This window comes from Ictidomys tridecemlineatus, chromosome Y, assembly GCF_052094955.1.
Source record: "Ictidomys tridecemlineatus isolate mIctTri1 chromosome Y, mIctTri1.hap1, whole genome shotgun sequence".
NCBI classification, from domain to species: Eukaryota; Metazoa; Chordata; class Mammalia; order Rodentia; family Sciuridae; genus Ictidomys; species Ictidomys tridecemlineatus.
The window spans coordinates 13,217,723-13,239,588 of NC_135494.1; the positions used below are offsets into that span (position 1 = coordinate 13,217,723).

At 33.6% G+C, this 21,866-nt stretch overlaps 1 protein-coding gene across 1 annotated transcript; it reads right to left on the bottom strand.

Moving 5' to 3' along the window:
* Positions 1 to 7,181: 7,181 nt before the first annotated feature.
* LOC144372172 (uncharacterized) lies at positions 7,182 to 21,408 on the bottom strand. The gene is given in 6 exon segments (XM_078035567.1): positions 7,182 to 9,182; positions 9,184 to 10,572; positions 10,620 to 10,740; positions 13,447 to 13,525; positions 19,653 to 19,779; positions 21,397 to 21,408. Coding segments are annotated over 6 exon segments (1,863 nt in total). The 3' UTR covers positions 7,182 to 9,047.
* Positions 21,409 to 21,866: the final 458 nt, after the last annotated feature.

Genomic DNA, 21,866 nt, shown 5'->3' on the forward strand with positions numbered 1-21,866 from the left:
GAGATACAGGATGGAAATGATTCTCTGATTGAATTTTTCTGGTTATCCAGTGCACAGCTTTACCATTTGTTTTGATAATTTTCTAGCATAAATCACCTCTCATGGAAATCTTTATTTGAAAGTGATGAAAATGCACATGTATCTTGTGGAGACATCTCATTCCTGGCCTCAAATACTGTGGATGATGACCATCCTAACCTCATTGGTTATTTGAACAGAGAAGTGGGAACCAAAGATCTTTGCTGCACAAGAACTGGACTCAACCTTATCTCCTGGTGGTCCTAACCACTAGAGTATGAGAAAAAAGACAGTCACACCATTTAGCTTTATCTTAGCTCTATCTTTTGGCTTTTCCTGAAAGAGCTGGAGACTACAACTCTATAAATCTTGAAAGTGTAGCTGGAGCAAATTTAATGTAAATCATGAGAACTTTTTAAATGTTTAATGATACAAGGTCGGTGACTTTATATAAACTGAGACAGTAAGAAAGTCCCCTTTCAAACTCTAATTCTTGTAACTAAGTCAGAAAGATTTCAGATATTTCACTCAGAAAAGCAAGCAATACTTTATTGAAGGGATAAACAAGGAAAGGGGACACTCTCAAAGTATATAATGGGTCCTCTGAAAGGGGAGAGAGACAGTGTCCCTTTCATGCAATCCACTTTAGTTGGGTATCCCAGAGAAGTTTCCAAAAAGTACCACCCAGGCCTACTACTTGAATTTGAACTGACACCTGGATGACATCCAATTGTCAAGTCCCCACTGCTATGATAACTTTAGGTCACCTTGGCCAATGCAACTGATTCTCACTGAATTATTATTTTTTTTATATTGGTTACTCTAAACATTACAAAAATTACAGAATCACATCGGTTACACATCCACATTTTTACATAATGCAATATTAGTAACTGTTGTATTCTGCTACCTTTCCTATCCTCTACTATCCTCCTTCCCCTCCCCTCCCATCTTCTCTCTCTACCCCATCTGCTATAATTCATTTCTCTCCTTATTTTTTCCCATTCCCTTCAAAACCTCTTAAATGTAATTTTGTATAACAATGAGGGTCTCCTTTAATTACCATGCAATTTCTCTTTTTTCTCCCTTTCCCTCCCACCTCATGACTCTGTTTAATGTTAATCTTTTCCTCCTGCTCTTCCTCCCTGCTCTGTTCTTAGTTGCTCTCATTATATCAAAGAAGACATTTGGCATTTGTTTTTTAGGGATTGGCTAGCTTCACTTAGCATAATCTGCTCTAATGCCATCTATTTCCCTGCAAATTCCATGATTTTGTCATTTCTTAGTGCTGCATAGTACTCCATTGTGTATAAATGCCACATTTATTTTTAACCATTCATCAATTGAGGGGCATTGGGGTTGGTTCCACAGTCTAGCTATTGTGAATTTTGCCACTACAAACATCGATGTGGCAGTATCCCTGTAGTACACTCTTTTAAGATCTTCAAGGAATAGTCCAAGAAGGACAATAGCTGGGTCAAATGGTGGTTCCATTCCCAACTTTCCCAAGAATCTCCATACTGCTTTCTATATTGGCCGCACCAATTTGCAGTACCATCATCTATGTACAAGAGTACCCGTTTCCCAGCATCCTCGCCCGCACTTGTTGTTGTTTGACTTCATAATGGCTGCCAATCTCACTGGAGTGAGCTAGTATCTTGGGGTGGTTTTGATTTGCATTTTTCTGACTGCTAGAGATGGTGAGCATTTTTTCATGTACTTGTTGATTGATTGTATATCCTCCTCTGAGAAGTGTCTGTTCAAGTCTTTGGCCCATTTGCTGATTGGGTTCTTTGTTTTCTTATTGTTTAATTTTTTGAGTTCTTTGTATACTCTGGATATTAGGGCTCAATCTGAAGTGTGAGGAGTAAAAATTTGTTCCCATGATGTAGGCTCCCTGTTTACCTCTCTTATTGTTTCTCTTGCTGAGAAAAAAACTTTTTAGTTTAAATAAGTCCCATTTGTTGATTCTTGTTATTAACTCTTGTGCTATGGGTGTCCTATTAAGGAATTTGAAGCCTGACGCCACAATATGTAGATAGGAGCCAACCTTTTCTTCTATCAGATGCATAGTCTCTGATTTGATATCAAGGTCCTTGATCCATTTTGAGTTGACTTTTGTGCATGGTGAGAGGAGGGGATTCAGTTTCTTTTTGTTGCATATGGATATCCAGTTTTCCCAGCACCATTTGTTGAAGACGCTATCCTTCCTCCATTGCATGCTTTTAGCCCCTTTATCGAATATAAGATAGTTGTAATTTTGTGGATTGGTTTCTGTATCCTCTATTCTATATCATTGGTCCACCTGCCTGTTTTGGTACCAGTACCATGCTGTTCTTGTTACTATTGCTTTGTAGTACAGATTGAAATTTGGTATCGCTACACTTCCTGATTCACACTTCCTGCTTAGAATTGCTTTTGCTATTCTGGATCTTTAATTTTTCCATATGAATTTCATGATTGTTTTATCTATTTCTACAAGAAATGCCATTAGGATTTTGATTGGCATTTTATTGAACCTATAGAGAACTTTCAGTAATATCGCCATTTTGATGATATTAGTTCTTCCTATCCATGAACAGGAAATATTTTTCGATCTTCTAAGATCTTCTTCTATTTCTCTCTTTAGGATTCTGTAGTTTTCATTATATAAATCTTTCACCTCTTTTGTTAGCTTGATTCCCAAATATTTTTTTTTTCTTTGAAGATATTGTGAATGGGGTGGTTTTCCTCATTTCCAGTTCAGAAGATTTGTCGCTGATATACAGGAATGCCTTAGATTTATGCGTGTTGATTTTATATCCTGCCACTTTGCTGAATTCATTTATTAGCTCTAGTAGTTTCTTTGTAGAACCTTTTGTGTCTTCTACGTATAGGATCATATCATCCGCAAATAGTGATAATTTAAGTGCTTCTTTTCCTATCTTAATGCCTTTAATTTCTTTTGTCTGTCTAATTGCTCTGGCCACTATTTCAGGAACTATATTGAATAGAAGCAGTGAGAGAGGGCATCCCTTTCTTCTTCCAGATTTTAGAGGGAATGCCTTCATTTTTTTTCCATTTCAAATGATGCTAGCCTAAGGCTTTGCATATGTAGCTTTTAAAATTGTGAGGTAATTTTCTGTTATCCCTAGTTTTTGTAACGTTTTGAACATAAAAGGATGCTGTACTTTGTCAAATGCTTTTTCTGCGTCTATTGAGATAATTATATTGTTCTTATCTTTAAGTCTATTGATGTGGTGAATAACGTTTATTGATTTCCGTATATTGAACCAGCCTTGCATCTCAGGGATGAATTCTACTTGATCATGGTGCACGATATTTTTGATATGTTTTTGTATATGATTTGCCAAAATTTTATTGAGGATTTTTGCATCTAAATTCATTAGGGATATTGGTCTCTAGTTTTCTTTCTTTGAGGTATCCTTATCTGGTTTGGGAATCAGGGTGATATTGGACTCATAGAATGAATTTGGAAGTTCTCCCTCTTTTTCTATCTCCTGAAATACACTATGGAGTATTGGTATTAGTTCTTCTTTAAAGTTCTTGTAAAACTCTGCTGTATATCCATCTGGTTCTGGGCTTTTCTTGGTTGGTAGTCTTTTGATGGCTTCTTCTATTTCCTCACTTGATATTGGTCTGTTTAGGTTGTTTACATCTTCCTGAAATTGGATTCTTAACCATAAATTCTTGCAGATTTTAGAGCTAGGAAAAAATATTTTTATTTCTCTTGGTTTAAGAATGTGATATATGGAAAGAGTAACAAAAGTCCCCTTCTTAAGGGTAACACAGCTTCTTCTTATGAACATTATTTTATACCCAATTTTTTCCTGCAGATAACAGTTTACTGAAGAATGTGATATACCCTGACCACTTAAGTCAGGCCAGGTTGCAGGTTAATTTCTTCATGATATAAAAGCATGTGGGGAACAGCACAGTGATCCCCACTTTTATAGAATTATTCCCTGAACCGCATGCTCTCCCCACTCAAATCTATCCCCTTTCATTTAGCAAGAAGTAGTTTAGCCTAAGTAATACTATGGTTGATACTGCGTCCCAAAGACTGGGCCCCAGACAAACATCAGTTTTAACAGAGAACTGGAAAGAAATGTGAATTCTCAGGTTGCAGTTCAGCCTTATTATATGAGACTCCGACTGGCTCAAAAATCTTAATTTGAATTATCCATTCAGTTTTATGGTTGGGGCTTAAAATCTGTGCCCTGATTTAGTCTCTACTCCAAGAACTATTTTTTTTCACCACTTTACAAAAAAAAAGTTATTATGACCTCATTAACTTACAGCTTAATGACCTGCATCCAAAATTGTCTAGTTTCAGCCCTGATGAACAGACCCTGAGATTTAAAGGGCTGGGTGCATGGATCTCTACTGCTGAGATGTTCAGGGAATCCTGTTACAATGACCCCAATAAGACCTTCAATCACAACACCCACAGCTAAGAGTCAAATCCCTGTAAACTTTTTAACTGTTACTTCTCTTCCAGAGATTAAAGCAATACCAAATCTCTTGTTTAAAAACTCTAAAGGGGGCTGGATTTGTGACTCAGTGGAAGTGTGTTCTCATAGCATGCATGAGGCACTGGGTTTGATCCTCAGCACCACATAGAATTAAAATTCAAATAAATTGCATCCACCTCAAATGAAAAACAAAATATTTTAAAAAATAAAAAAAGAATCTCTAAAGGCCATGTTACTGCACTATAACCATGATAACCATGGACCATTGTTTTTTTAAATAAAGATTCTGCATCATGATGTACAGATACCCACAGTTGCCAGATAAGACCACTAGATGGTGAGCATGTTTTTTGTTTTGTTTTCTTTTGTTTTTGTCAAAGAAGGGCACTCTGCAGGTAACTGGGGGCTTCTGTTGGTTGCTTCCATCATAGTCCCTGAAGTGTCCTGTGCTGAGGCAGGTTTTACTTTAGATTCTAGGAAGTTATATGAAACTAGGGTCTTTGACTACAGTACTACTATAGTACTGTAGCTGGAAATTTTTTTAGAATGGTACAGGTCCTCCTCCCCATATAGGACAGGCAGACTATTTCCCCACAGACTGAAGTCCTGGTGGTGGCAGAGATATGGTCATAGGCGCTAATAATAACAATCTGGAGGAGAAAAGTAGAGACAATATTTTCTTCTCCTAAAAAGTATAATCTGGTTTTATGAACACCCAGAACATGTGGCCTGCCTTTTTTGATGCTTTAACGTGTTTATAAGGAAGGTAACTGAGAACGTAGGAAGATATCTTAAATTTGAATCTTGGTGTAAAAGCCTAGCTCTACTCCAGACTATAGTGGACTTTATCTGCTAATGTACCTCTTTTGCAACCCACGTTTACAACAATGGTGCAACAGGAACATTGCCTGCACAATTCCCACATTCCAGGTGCAGTGCCCCTCCTTTGCACTCACCTCTGGCAGCCCATTGTGTTCCCCAACTCTAAGAGGGGGAAGGCCTAACAGAAAGAAGGGGCTTCAGTGCCTCCTCATGAAAAAGATCAAGTGGTACAGGTTACAGATGTAGTTGCTCTGGCCCTTTTGAGATTTATAGATTTTCCATTGCCCTGAGAGTTCTTTGAGTTTGTTTTATGCATATGTAGAAGATGCACATAAACACATGCACTGTCACAGAGAACAGTTTTTAACAAGCAGTACTGAAGAGGCATTTGGGAAGCTCCACAGTTGGTCAGGAGATGAGGGTGTGGGAGATGATGGATAAAATGGGAAAGAGACTTCTTTGTATTTGTGCAGGAAGAAAAGATGAGACAGCATAAGTGGATTTAGGGTTAATATGTTATAATTTCAGTGAGCTTTAGGGGGCATGAGCCATCTCTGGTATTCTGGTACCTGGACATGCCATGATTAGATCAGACAAAGATGACTTTGGATGCTGGGAACATAATAGGAAGGATATTGGTAGTATGGAAATAATATTAGTTAATTTTCACATGAACAACTTGGGAAGATGGCTATTTCTAAGAATTAACTCTCTACAGAAGGTCATGACTGGGTGAAGTAGAGCATGCCTGAGTGTGGTGGTCCATGCCTATAAATCAAGGGATTCAGGGGACTGAAGCTGGTATTGACTGTTAAAAACATCATTTCCTGGAAAGAAAATTGAGGAGCCAAGGATGGATTCTGGGAAAGATGTTAGCTATCTGAGCGTTCACAATGTGGCTTGGGACAGACATTTTTCCTGGGTGACACAACTGTATCCCTGTAAGTGTTACTGGCAGGATGGACTCATCAGTCCAATGCTTTTCATTGACACCATTTTTTAACAATTCTTATATTTTTTTCAAATGTAACACAATCATTGATTTAAAAACTTTTCAGGGTTGTGGTTTTCTTTTATGAGAAAAAAGGGCAACTATGTTTTATCAGGAACTGGCTCAGTGTTCTCAAAAACAGATGTCATATGCAAGCAGAGCAACACATTGGTACAAAGACACACAGTGCTACCCCTGATCTGCTAGTAACTGCTATAGTATGTTTAGGGGTGGAAAAAGGTAGTATGCTTCTTTCTCATATGTGCAAACCCTCTGAAGGATCAAAGACTCAAAGTCATGTATGGAGTATCAGGGCTCTCAGGGTCATAGACAGGCCTCCTGCTGTCTATTCAGTGTGAGCATTCACACCCACTACATGTGTGAATTTAACCACAACATATATTGTATTTTGCTTTTCAAAATCTTTGTTTCTCAGCACCTGGTTTCAAACTTGTGAACTCTGCATTTGATGTAGAAAGCTAAGATGTATCATTTGAAAAGCTAGAATCTGATGCCTGAAGTGTGACAAAAAATATCTTTTTAATGCTTTTTATGCCCATAAAATCCTGAGTAAAATTTAACCTCAGAGCAAAACACATTGACATGCATGCTTGTCATCCAAGCAGCACAGGAGGCTGAGGCAGTAGAACCACAAGTTCAAACCCAGCCTGAGTACTAAAAGTGAGGCCTTAATAAACTCAGTGAAATTGTGCCTATAAATAAGTACAAACTAGGGATGTGTGTGGCTTAGTGTTTGAGTGCTCCTGAATTAAATCCTCAGTATACCCCCAAAATAAAATAAATAAATAAGACATTAAAAAAGGAACATGCTGTCCATCTGAGGTTATTAGAAAAACATTGATGTGATCATAGACTTTAGGCATAAGATGGTTTTATTAATGTGTCAGTTTGACACAAAAGAGGCCTTTAAGTAGAGAGATAGCTTTGGAAAAAAAGTATGATTTGAATTTAATCAATTCAAACAAAAACTGATGAAAGGACAAGTGAACCTGGAGAGGTCCACAGAAGGAAAGAGGGCCAAGGGTCCAACCATGCCTCCTGCCCACTTCCATGGGCTCCTGTGTGATAGCCAGTTGGGCAAGGGTTGAGGTTTCATGGAGTGAGCACTGCAGAGCTATCTCTGGACAATTGTAATTTTTCATTCCAGTAAGAAGTTTCTGGTGACGAATGAGGTGTGATCTTACAACAAATGGCTTTTACAGTCTATAGATTTTTGAGAATTGTCTCAAGTATGAATGACCTATTTCTTGTTAACAATTGAAGCACACTTAAAACTTTTCCACATTCATAATATTGACATGGCTCTTATCCAGTATGAATATTTGGTGAACAACAATACTTTTCATAATAAAATAACTTTGCCACATTCTTTGCATTTGTACAGTTTCTCCTCTTACAAATTCTCTGGAGTTGAGAAATGTGTGATCTTTGATAAAGAGCTTTGCCATATTCTTTACAATAGTATGGCTTTTCCCCAGTATTAATTCTCTGGTGTCAAATAATGTATGATTTTTGGTTAAAAACTTTGCCACATTCTTTTCATTTGTATGGCTTTTCTCCTATGTGAAGTCTCTGGTGTTGACTAAGGAGTGACTTTCAATGACAAGCTTTACAACATTGATATTTGTATGGTGTCTCCCCAGTATGAATTCTCTGGTGTTGCGTAAGGTATAATTTTTTTATTAAAAGCTTTACCACATTCTTTACATTTGTATGGCTTTTTTCCAGTATGAATTTTCTGGTGTCCAGTAAGATGTGATTTTTCAATAAAAGCTTTGCCACATTCTTTACATTTGTATGGCATTTCTCCAGTATGGATTCTCTGGTGTTCACTAAATTGAGATTTTGAATTAAACGCTTTGCTACATTCGTTACATTTGTATGGCTTTTCTCCAGTATGAATTCTCTGGTGTAGAGTAAGGCTTAGTCTATAATTAAAAGCTTTGCCACATTCTTTACATTTCTATGGCTTTTCTCCAGGATTAATTCTCTGGTTCTGAGTAAGGCCTGATTTTAGATTAAAACCCTCACCACATTCTCTACATTTGTATGGCTTTTCTCCAGTATGAATTCTCTGGTATTGAATAAGGTGTGATTTTTCGATTAAAAGCCTTGCCACGTTCTTTACATTCATATGGCATTTCTTCAGTGTGAAGTCTCTTGTGTTCAGTAAGTTGTGATTTTCAATTAAAAGCTTTGCCACATTCTGTACATTTGTATGGCTTTTCTCCAGTATTAATTCTCTGGTGTTGAGTAAGGCTTAGTCTATAATTAAAAGCTTTGCCACATTCTTTACACTTGTATGGCTTTTCTCCAGTATGAATTCTCTGGTGCTGAGTAAGGCCTGATTTTAGATTAAAACCCTTGCCACATTCTCTACATTTCTATGGCTTTTCTCCAGTATGAATTCTCTGGTGTTTAGTAAGGCCTGATTTTTGATTAAAAGCCTTGCCACATTCTTTACATTTGTATTGCTTTTTTCCAGTATGAATTTTCTGGTGTCCAGTAAGATGTGATTTTTCAATAAAAGCTTTGCCACATTCTTTACATTTGTATGGCATTTCTCCAGTATGGATTCTCTGGTGTTCACTAAATTGAGATTTTGAATTAAACGCTTTGCTACATTCGTTACATTTGTATGGCTTTTCTCCAGTATGAATTCTCTGGTGTAGAGTAAGGCTTAGTCTATAATTAAAAGCTTTGCCACATTCTTTACATTTCTATGGCTTTTCTCCAGGATTAATTCTCTGGTTCTGAGTAAGGCCTGATTTTAGATTAAAACCCTCACCACATTCTCTACATTTGTATGGCTTTTCTCCAGTATGAATTCTCTGGTATTGAATAAGGTGTGATTTTTCGATTAAAAGCCTTGCCACATTCTTTACATTCATATGGCATTTCTCCAGTGTGAAGTCTCTGGTGTTCAGTAAGTTGTGATTTTTGATTAAAAGCTTTTCCACATTCTATACATTTGTATGGCTTTTCTCCAGTATGAATTCTCTGGTGTTGAGTAAGGCTTAGTCTATAATTAATAGCTTTGCCACATTCTTTACACTTGTATGGCTTTTCTCCAGTATGAATTCTCTGGTGCTGAGTAAGGCCTGATTTTAGATTAAAACCCTTGCCACATTCTCTACATTTGTATGGCTTTTCTTCAGTATGAATTCTCTGGTGTTTAGTAAGGCCTGATTTTAGATTAAAAGCTTTGTCACATTCTTTACATTTGAAAGGAATTTCTCCAGTATGGATTCTCTGGTGTTCACTAAGGTAGTATTTTGAATTAAAAGCCTTGCCACATTCTTTACATTTGTATGGCTTTTCTCCAGTATGAATTCTCTGGTGTTGAGTAAGGTGTGATTTTCGATTAAAAGCCTTGCCACATTCGTTACATTCATATGGCATTTCTCCAGTGTGAAGTCTCTGGTGTTCAGTAAGTTGTGATTTTTGATTAAAAGCTTTCCCACATTCTGTACATTTGTATGGCTTTACTCCAGTATGAATTCTCTGGTGTCGACTAAGGCTTAGTGTATAATTAAAAGCTTTGCCACATTCTTTACACTTGTATGGCTTTTCTCCAGTATGAATTCTCTGGTGTTGAGTAAGGCTTAGTGTATAATTAAAAGCTTTGCCACATTCTTTACATTTGTATGGCTTTTCTCCAGTATGAATTCTCTGGTGTTGAGTAAGGTGTGATTTTCGATTAAAAGCTTTGCCACATTCTGTACATTTGTATGGCTTTTCTCCAGTATGAATTCTCTGGTGCAGATTAAGGCACGATTTTCCACTAAAAGCCCAGCCACATTCTTTACATTTGTATGGTTTTTCTCCAGTATGAATTCTCTGGTGTTGATTAAGGTGTGATTTTCCATTAAAAGCTTTGTCACATTCTGTACATTTGTATGGCTTTTCTCCAGTATAAATTTTCTGGTGTTCAGTAAGGTGTGAGTTTTGATTGAAAACTTTGACACTTTCTTTACATTTCCAGATTTTCTCTCTAGTATGATTACTGTAGTGTTTAAAAAGGTTTGAGCAACACTTGAAGACATTTTCACATTTCTTCAATTTGTAGGGTATATCTTCATTGTAAAGCCTATGGTTTTTAGTAATGGATGGAATTTGAGTAAAATATTTTTCACATTCTTTACTTTTGGAGGATTTATCACTGCTCTGAGAAACAATTGAGGGATCTTTAAATGCTTTTACATATTTTTTAAACTTGTAGGGCTTCCCACCAAAATTAATTCTCTGGAGTTCAGGAATCTTGTAGTTTTATTAAAAATGCTTTTACATACCTTATATCTGTAATTTGTCTCTTGATTATGAAAGCTTGGATAAATAAATTTTGGGCATGGATTAAAAACTTTTTCACTTTTATCATTGTAAAGCTCTTTTAACTGATCACATGGGTGTTTTCTAGGATTTAAAAAAGAGGGAAATTTTAATGACTTTCACAGAATTTACATTGTTTTACACCAAATCTAACATACTGCTGAATACTTTGTGTAGAGATTGTCTATAGGTCCTGAACAGAAATATTTGTGGATATTTACAAAATGGTGCATTTCAAATTATTCGACTTACTAACTAAAGAATGAAATTGACTACATAGCAAATTTTGTATCTTTTAGAGGAAGGGTATAATTACAAAATGCTGTGCAGATATATTTAAAAGCACACATGAGTCCTCAGATATGACTGCCATATGTGTTGTTGTGTTTTTCCAGCTTAGCCAATGCCCCATATCCCTACAGTTCCAACTTGCCTCAAACACACTATTGTTTGGTTTTAATTTGCAGGAATTCCTGAAGGCACAGGAACCTAAACATGGCACTTATGTGCCAGAACATTTTCATTAACCAAAGACAAAACTGCATCTGAGCTGGGCTGCTCAATTTTCCAGCAAAAATATATATCACTGAGGGTGTTGTTAAAATTCTTTCTATGTAACTAGCTCACTGAAATCAGTTAGAAAATACTTTGGATTTGTTGAAAACATATTCTTTGAGATGCATAGATGAGTAGTGCTATGGCCTAAGATTTAGTTCACTGGGAACATGTATAGGATCCAAGAAGTCTCTGGATCTTAAACTTGGAAAGTTTTTCTCATTCCACCCACAACCACAGAATGCATAGATATTTTGATTATTCACTTGGAGACTGGTCAAAATCCCTGTTGATATGAAAGATAAAGCAGTGCATGTCAGATGGATCTGCTGAAAGATATCTATGAACTCTGCATGAATTTTTTTTTTAAAGCATGGAATCCATTAGGAGAAAAAAACTGGTATCTGGGAACTCACAGTTGAAATCCAGGTTGTTTGGGACTATCCAATACATGTTATATACTACCTAGCTTTGTCTAAATTCAGCATGGCCCTGGAGATGGTATCATCCATTGGAGCCACATAGCCACAGCATCATATAGATGGGTGAGACTTGCTAAAATGCCAATCTACATGTCTAAAGAAAGAATTTTACTGTTGATATTTTATTCCTACCTTTGATGTACACTCCCTTAAATAAAGAATGGAAAAATTATCTAGTCATCTTTCTTTAGATCTTATGTGGTCTAGAGAATCTATAAGGTGCTTTACCTCTTTTATCATAAGTTATGGCCTTGTGTTATATTCCTTTATTTATTTATTTCAGATATTCATTTTTTTTTCAGGTGGCTCATCACTTTCCAAAAGCAAATGACTCAGGTGGAATGCTTGAGGTCCCATGACATGGAGTGATTATGATAATTTGTAAGTCATGAATAGATAGGTAACTACACAAAGAGTGCTTCAAGTTGAATTCAAATTATAAATATTTACAAGCAATCTTTACTCAAACCATCAAGTTTCAGGAAGAAGAGTCTACAAAAATGCTATCCTGACACAGTAGAACGAATCATGGATTGACAAAGACATTATAGATCTTTGTTCCCTAAGGAGGAGAAATTTCATGGTAAGACATGCCCCATTCAAAGGTGGTCTTACCTCACCAATGTGGCTTTTTTAATTGTCTTAAAAGTTTTACAATTACAAGCTTTAGTCCTTCATTGTTCTTCATTAGCCCCACACCTTCCCTACTGCTTATGCACCAGGCATATTTTCTACTCCTCAGTATGAGCCCAGAAGAGTGTCAGAAGACTTACATTGTTCTCATAAGACCCCCATGTCTACTTTTGAGGTGTGATGCATTCCTGCATGCCATTTGGGCTTTGGGTTTTCTGGGAGACTATGCTAGAAGTTCCTGAGTCTTTCCTTTGTTTCAGTTGCTGTACATGACAGATGAGCTGTATGCTTATTTGATGTGTTTTAGAAGTACATCGCTGCTTCTCTTCTCTTTTATTAATTATTAGTGCATTTAAAAAGCAATGGCTACCAAACTTTCACCTTAAAAATATTCAATTAATCAATAGTTCTTTTCAACAGAAAGTCCTAGTGAGGCTTATTGCAGCATTTCCATTTCTCCTTTTTCTGAATATTTTTCTTGTCTCTAAGTAAAAATACTATACAGGTGTTTAAATGATGAGACAATCTGTCTATATTGTGTAGAAAATCACCTTGTTATAACTTCATAAAACAGATTAGAATATTGCAATTTTGTATTAGTGATCTGTAGACTTTTATCTAATGTGCAATCACATAGATTATTAAAAGTTAAAACATAACTGATTAATAAGCATTTTGTTACTGTTTAGATTTTTTTCACTAAAATGCCCATTTCTATTCTAGTTTTATTTATAAAGCTTCCAAAACTGGTTGAGTCTTTATTTTCCTGAAGGTATTTTAAAGACTCAGCTTTATAATGGCCTGTAAACATTGAATGTGTATGTAGGTTGATACATGTTTTTGCATTTGAAAATACTGTGCATTGTAGTGGTTTTATACAGAATATTTTAAAATTACAATAATGTACTTAAAAATTTTAACCAAACAAAAAGTGGCTGTCACAACTTGAGGAGTCAGTCTTCTGAGATGTTTGTAATAATGTAACCTGATTAATTTGTAATTTTGTGTATAAATAATTTTCATTATTTTTTCCTGTTTATTAAAATTTTTTGAACTTTCCTCTCTTTTAATTTCTATTTCTTGTTTAAAATTAAGTATATAACTCTCTTGGTATCCATACCTGCTCTTTATCAAGTTTTGCACAAAATATTTTATTTCTTCTTCTTCTGAAAATTCTTGGTTTGGATTAGAAGTCATACCTAAAATAAATTTAAATAGCAAGTTATTCCACTTATAACACTATGGGGAATAGATTCTGCAAATATATAAAAACTTATCAAGATGGGGCAGGGGCATAGCACCAGAACAGAATAATTTAAAGCCATAATTACTCAAGAAATATACAGAATTTACTATAATATGCTGACAAAAGCTGTGAGAACTTTGAAAATCATCTTAAGAATTTGTAGCACCACAGATGATGACAACATTCAAACTGACTGATATCATAATCAAAGCCCTTCACTTCAACATATTTGAACTCCACCTGTGACTCAAATGTTGCAGAAAATAAATCTCTTATTTTTTTTTCTCTTTTTATCTTTTTGGGAAGCATTTCTTAGGATTAAACACAGTGATATTTTATCACTAAAATACATCCATAGACCTTTCTATGTTTATACTTTTTTTGAGACAGTTTATTACAACAATGCTAAAATTTATTTTAACCTGGCATTCCACTGCCGTAGATTCCCAATTATATGGAATTACATTTATATATCATTGCACATGACCTGTTTTTGTTTACATTGTAACTTCCAAATATTTTCCAAAATGACTATAATGATTAACTTTAACATATTTTAAATACAAAAATCTCAATTAAAATAATAGCTCACACAATAAAGGGTATAATCTACTCAAGCAAACCAAAAGTTGAGAGTTGGAAAATTGATGTTGTTAATTATCTAAGCAATGCACAATAACCTCTTGAAAGATATTTATTAAACTAAATAAAAATGTAGAAAATTGATAATAAATACAGAAAAATAGGAACAGAAAAAGTAGAAATTATATACTGGAAATATTCATTTAAAAATGTCTCAGGTTGGGGATACATTTTAGATGGTAGATTGTTTGACTCACATGCAAAAGGCTGGGCTTGATTCCCAGCACTCCTCCCCCGACACACACACAGTCTCATGAATTAAAAATTTGAGGAATAAAATATATCAAATGCTAGAATTAATTAAAAGACACAGTTAGTGTTAGACATAGTCGTGCATAACATTAACCCCAGCATCTCGGGAGGCTGAGAAAGGAGGATCAGGAGTTCAAAGACAGACTCAGCAATGATGAGGCAGTAAGCACCTCAGTGAGAACCTGTCTCTAAGTGAAATACACAATAGTGATGGTGTTGTAACTCAATGGTTGAGTGCCTCTGAGTTGAATTCTAAATAAATAAATGAAAAAAGTTAGTAAATTTATAACCAAACTTTTAAAACTCTTCAAAAAATAATTGATATCAAAAGATATAAAAAAAGAAATTTTATTTACAAAGATATTCTTTTATGATTAACATTTGATTTCTTTTTAGAAGACTTCCAGAAAAGAATTGGGATATATAGGTATGTATGTTGAAAGAAAAAGAAAATATGAACCTAGAATACTTTATCTACCAATACCATTTTTTTGAATTTTATGAAAAATACATCTTTAAAGATATGAAAATATTCAAAAATTGCTTTACTTCTTTACCTGCTATAAGAGAAATAATTAGTGGAATATTTGCAATAAAATATTCTGCACAACAGAAATCATATAAAATTTGAAAGCTCTTGTGGAAAAGAAAAATATATACAAATATATATTTTATTATACTTTCATTGTTGTATGTAAAACATTTCATTGTACAATAGAATGTGGAAAACTAAAGAATAAAAATTATCATAAATATTTGCTAATTAGTATAAATTAAAAAAGCAGGTGTGGCATCAAACAAATCATGGCAACACATGTAAAGAAATTGATTGTTTTAGAAAATCAATAAATTCTGAATAAAATGTAGTGCAAACTAAGTACTTTATTTTTTCATTAATTTTCCTTTAGTTATACATGACACTAGAATGTATCTTCATATATCATACATTCATAAATTATAACAATCTATTATGTGGAGTTACACTGGTTGTATATTCATTTAAGAATATAAGAATGTAATTTCCAATTCATTCTACAGTTTTTAAGCACTTAAATAATTACAAAGTAATGACAAAATAAACGTCAAGGATAAAAAAAAATGGAAAAAAGTAAATTATCACCATAAAAATGTATGAGCTATGCATTAAGGCATATTTTAATAGTAGAAAAAAATATAAGAAATCAACAAAATTTGATAACTATAGAAGTTTTTCCTCATCACTAATTTCAATATCAATAAACAATTTTGAAAAAAACTAATCAAAACACAATATGACCAACAAGATTAAATTTTAAAATAATTTAAGTATGTCAGATTTAAATCTACAAAAATTCTCTTTAGATATAAAGTCACAGAAAGATTAAAAACAAAAGGATAAAACAAATATTACATTCAAAATTGTTGATAATATTTATATAAATAAGAGACAAAGTAGAATATTATATGAAAATAAATATGCCAAATGCTTAGAATACAATCATATGGAATTATATTTGTAACTCAAATAATGTTTTTCATCTACAGAAAGAAAAGACAAAATTCAACATCATAGAAAGCAAAAACATAATAATAGAAGATATCAATCCCCAATTAATGCAAAGAATAAAAAATAGAATTGCATTATTACCCAAGGAATAAAAAAAAAACCTTCAAATAACATTAAAAACCATTTTGGTTTACAGAGGCAATATTCTCTGTAGTCTCTGGAATATTATTCCAAAGAAATAAGGTTAAACGCACAAAACAAATGTTAACAGATATTACAATACTGAAGTTGCATTCTAACGTAAGACAGAAATCAAAAGCAAAAGTGATATTTAAAATTTATGAATATGAGTTTAAAGCCAAATTCAGCAATTAAGCAAGGCCCTAAGCAACTTACCTAGACATTGTAACAAAATGATATATAAAACATCTTCCAGCCAAGCATGATAACACCCACTTTTAATTCAAGAAGCTTGGGAGTCAGCAGGATTGTGAGCTCAAATCCAGCCTCATCAAAACAAGGTGGTAAGCAACTGAAGGAGACCATGTTTCTAAATAAAATACAAAATGGGGCTTGGGATGTAGCTCAGTGGGCAAGTGCCCCTAAGGTCAATCCTCAGTAACCTTCCCAAAAAAGGGGTGTAGATGTGGCTCAGAGGGTAAACACCTCTGTTACAGAAAAAAAAGCCTAAAGCACCCAAAGTAATCTATGAAGTCCATGTAATACCAATCAAAAAATCAATATTATTTTTGCATGTACAAAATAAGTTATTTGAACAATTCTATGGAATATCCTGGGTACATACATAACTACACATATTAAAATAAAAAAATGCTTCCTTATATAAATACAATAAAAGTTACAATATTCAATAGAGCATATTAACTTGAGGTTAAATGAGGAAGACATGAGTAATAAAACTAAAAGCATATCAATTAGCCCTCAACTTGATGGTCAAATCAAAATATATTTACAGACCTATTCTCATTAAAAAAACATTCAATAGAGACCAATGTGGCAAACCAATCAAATTACATTTCACATGACTACATGTAGGTGATTTGAAATGAAATATGAAAACTTTTAAAATTTTACAAAGATAAGAAATTGTATAATATTTAAATGACCAATTTTTAAGATAGTATATTAAGTGAAATAGTAATATCAATAAAAAAAACAAATACCAGGTAACTCTATGTATGAGAGATATCTACTGTAGCCAAATATAGACACCAAAAAGAATGGCATCAGGGATGAAAAGGTGAGACAAAGAATCACTTGTTTGGAGGAAAAAAATAAATTTACTTTATATGTGATACACACATTCTAGAAAAAAAATCTTACAAAACAATTTATATGAATACTACTGAGCCGTAAATTCAAAATATATAAGACAGTAAGTTCTGGAAAGTTATACAGTATACAATTTTTATCAAAATTAAAAATTTGACAAATACATAAAAGATAAACAGAATTGGAATCATCTTTATGGTACCTTTAAAATACTAAAGTCTTACTCCTAGACAAAAGAACAGATTCATATATAGAGAGATAATGAATATGCCATTAATTCTAGCAACTTGGAAGAAAGGCTGAGGCATGAAAATAGAATTTCAGCTTCAGCCACTTAGCCAGAGTCTATTGTAAACTAAAAGTGAGTTCAATCCACTGTATGTGTGTGTGTGTGTGTGTGTGTGTGTGTGTGTGTGTGTATGTATAAATATATAAACTTAAATACATTATATGATTAAGCACAAGAACTGAGTAGAAACAATCAATGTACTATATAAAATCATATATAAAAAGGGTTAATATTTATACATGTAAAAAAAATCATAGCAAAATTGATTGAAAATTGGAACATGGTTCACGTGCAGTTTAACTTCAACTAATGTTTTCCTAAAGTGACAAATCATGATAATTTCTGTTCAATTATAACATATAGGTATAGAAATCAAAACAATATCACGGAGCTGGGGATGTGGCTAAAGCGGTAGCGCGCTCGCCTGGCATGTGTGCAGCCCGGGTTCAATCCTCAGCACCACATACAAACAAAGATGTTGTGTCCGCCGAGAACTAAAAAATAAATATTAAAAATTCTCTCTCTCTCTCTCTCTCTCTCTCTCTCCTCTCTCTCTCTTTAAAAACAAAAACAAAAACAATATCACGAATGTGAGAAAACCTAATGAACAACACTGAAGCTCTCTATAGAGTGAAACTAAAAAAAAAAAAAAAAAAAAAGAATTAGAAAAATGTAACCCACAAAATTCTGGATAATTGTATTACAATAAAAATAAATCTTTTTACTTTTTTTGTAGTGATAGGTGGACAGAATGCATTTATTATATCTGTTTATTTTTATGTAGTGCTAACAATCAAACACAGTACTGCACAATGTGAGGAAAGCCCTCTGCCACTAAACTACAGCCCCAGCCCTGAAAATTCTTCTTTAAACCACATTGATTAGCTATACTTACATAACCATTAGGAGCAGGTATTATGAAATACTGCTATTTATTACATGGCAGAAAAATGATAAAAAAAATACATGTGCAATGTCAAGGTGCTATGTCAATTCCCTGCTTGAAAATGCTCTTCACTAGAGTGTTATCAGCCTCAAATATGATCTCTGGCACACAGCTCCTGGGAATAACATAACTCTCTTTATAGATAAGCACAATGTTTCACTGAGCCTAAAACTGTCTACATAACAGTAAGTTTATACAACGGACTTTCTTGAGAGCTACACAAAACTCCTAACATTGCACATTACAACTTAGTATATAACTGAGGAATAAGGTACATAATGTTGCTAAGTTGGTAACCTCCCTAGTAATAAAATGAACAATATGTAGTAGTGATGCCAATGAACTAAATTAACCTATTGAAATGAGGCAGCTTGGCCTCCTTGCCATTATCCCACCTTTCCTGCCTCTTGACTCTGTCTTTTTTTTTTTAAACAATGCTTTGTGTATTTGAATGTAGGGAGATCACTGGAGAACAAAAAGAGCTTAAATCATTCATATGCATGATAAACATAGAGCATGCAATGCTCTTTAATTATTGCAACAGAAATAAACCTAGGCTTGAAAAAATTAATTTTTTGTGTCAGATTTTAGCTTATCAATTAACATTTTTAAATGTGAATTCCTCTTTGACATTTGAACCTCTTATCTGTATTCTTTGCTTCATTGATTTTTTCCCACTTTGATATATGTCTGCTGTCAATTTTCTCTTCAAATTCCAAGATTATTTCTTTAGGGGAAAGAAAGGTGACCAAGGATAACTTACAGAGAGCAAGATCTTTTGATGGAAAATGGAGTATGTCACATTTTGTTATTTTCTTGATAACTACAGAAGGCTTTTTAATATTTTCTTCCATAGAAAAAAATAAAGATGAAACACCCTTAATATTCTACACAATTATTTTCCAAATATTTTTTCAGACAAAAACACTAAAATAATTTAAAACCAGTTTTATTCTCTACATTGTGAGCACTAATTAGAAATGATAAGTTAAAGATAAAGAAAAATATTAAACACTTTCTTTTCTATAAAAACAAATGCCCAATCTTTGTCCTAAAAAACAAGAAACTAAAACTTTTTCATACAAAATAGAAGCTGGCATAAGATACACTATACAGTTAAAAAATTAAATATTGGTTTTGAATTAGAAGTTCTGAATAAAATTTAGGCTCACCAATAAAGCGTAGGTGTCTACAGATCTCTAACATCACATCTCCATATAAAGTCTGCTGAGAAGGGTCCAGGCATTTCCATTCCTCTTCTGAAAAATCAATGACCACATCCCTTAATGTCAATGGTTCCTGAAGCAAAAATGAATAAATACACATCACATAAACAATATGATTTATGACACAGTATTTAACTTCACAAAACTTTTAATGAGTTAAAAGAGGTGGTTTTCACATATGGTAGTAATGTCACTGTTCAATAAGATACTTTTTTTATGGTGCTGGTGATTGAACCCACGGCCTTGTGCATGAAAGGGAAGCACTCTACCAACTGAGCTATAACCCCAGTGCCAATAATTTGTTACAAGCAGTAAAATTGGTGGATAAATTTGGTATAATGAAATCCAGGGAGCAACACATGAGAAGCAAAACACTGAAGCAAAAAAGTGGAAAAGATCCAACATAATTCCAAAAGATAAATAATAGTTGCAATTTGTTATTGAATATTCAAAAAAAGCACAACAAACAAAGCAATGATACTTGAGAAATACATAGGAAAAATATAAGTAATAACTATACTTATACAACAGTGGTCACCTTAGCGTGTTGAAGACATAAGAGATCACTAAAGACACACCAAAACTTTCAACAGACCACATATGTATTTGAATGGTTATCTCCAAAGTTGTCTATCTTCTCATTATTTAAACATACCATGAATCTATACTATCTTTAAAAAAATATTTTTACTTCTGCAGACCACAATATCATACTTCTAAAACGATAAAATTTTTAACTATCAAACTATTACAAAACACTTGGGTACTTGGGTCAACTTGAACTACATGAAAAAAAGTTATATAACAAAAAATAAAAATAAAAAAAAATTAAGTGAACAGACTGTTAATCTCTCAGTCCATAAGAAAACTGATACATCAGGTTTAACATTCCCAGATTTGTATAACCACTCTGTGAAACTGTATCCTCACCTGGCTCATTTCAAAGTAGAAAGTGAGAGAATACTAAGAAATTAAGAACAAAAATTCTGAAAGGTTCTGGCACCCTAAATGCCTCCCTGACTACATAGAAATACATCTTTTTCCAGGGTCTCACTTATCACTAGTGAACCAACACATACATGAAGTTAGTTTTACATTCTATGTGATGTCTTTCTTCTGAAACAGCATTATTTTTTTTTAATTAGAGATTTAACCCAGGAGCTCTCTACCCCTGAAATGCATTTCAAGAAGTTTTTATTTTATTTTTTTAATTGTGATAAATGGGCTTACAAAGTTGCTTAGGGTCTCTATATTACTGAGATTGGACTCAAATTTACTTTCTTCCTATCTCATTTTTTTACATCACTGTGATTACAGGTGTGAGCCACGACTCCTGACTCTGCAACCACTACTGATACTAAATGTGTGAACAACAACCAAAATTTCAACAATTAGTAGTCTCATAATTCAATTATGATAACATCTAGTACATATCCCACAAGGCTGGTGTTATGCCTATAAAATTTTCCTAAATGAAGTGCCAGTTACAAGTCCCAGAATAGAATAATATTTATATTTATGATTCATTTCCTATAAATTAGGGGTCTCTACATCTACACAAACAAGTTACTTATTCTGATAAAAAAGAACACACTTATATATACTCGCTTCTTATAAATTATATAAATAGGGAACTTGACAATTGAAACCTTGCATAGAATATAAAAAATGACAGAGAAAAATGGGACACCTTATACGCCATTTTAGGAAATAACTGGTTGAAGATATTACCTCCAATTTTTCTGTTCTACTAAAGAAGAGCTCCCTTCCCAATATGATTTAGAAGATCCTCACTATTTTAAATATGATGGTTTAGAAACTCAATCAGAATATTCACATTCTTGTCCATTAAAAAAAATTAATTGAACACCTTTATATTCAGGGGTAAGAACAAAATATTTGTTTAAAAAAAAAAGTGAATCTTAAGTCTCTCTCTCCTTTATGTGAAACCCTTAGAATATTAAGCCATCTCATGTCAACCCAAAACAACATACACACAATTTTCTTAAAACTCCTAAGTATTTGTTGGCTTAGGGTAAAGGAATCTTCATCTGGAATTTTGATTTATTTTTTGGTAAGGGGGCATTCTACAACTAAGATATATTCTAGGCCTTTTATTTTCTTTTTTTTCTTTTTTTTTTTTGAGACAGTGTCTCACTA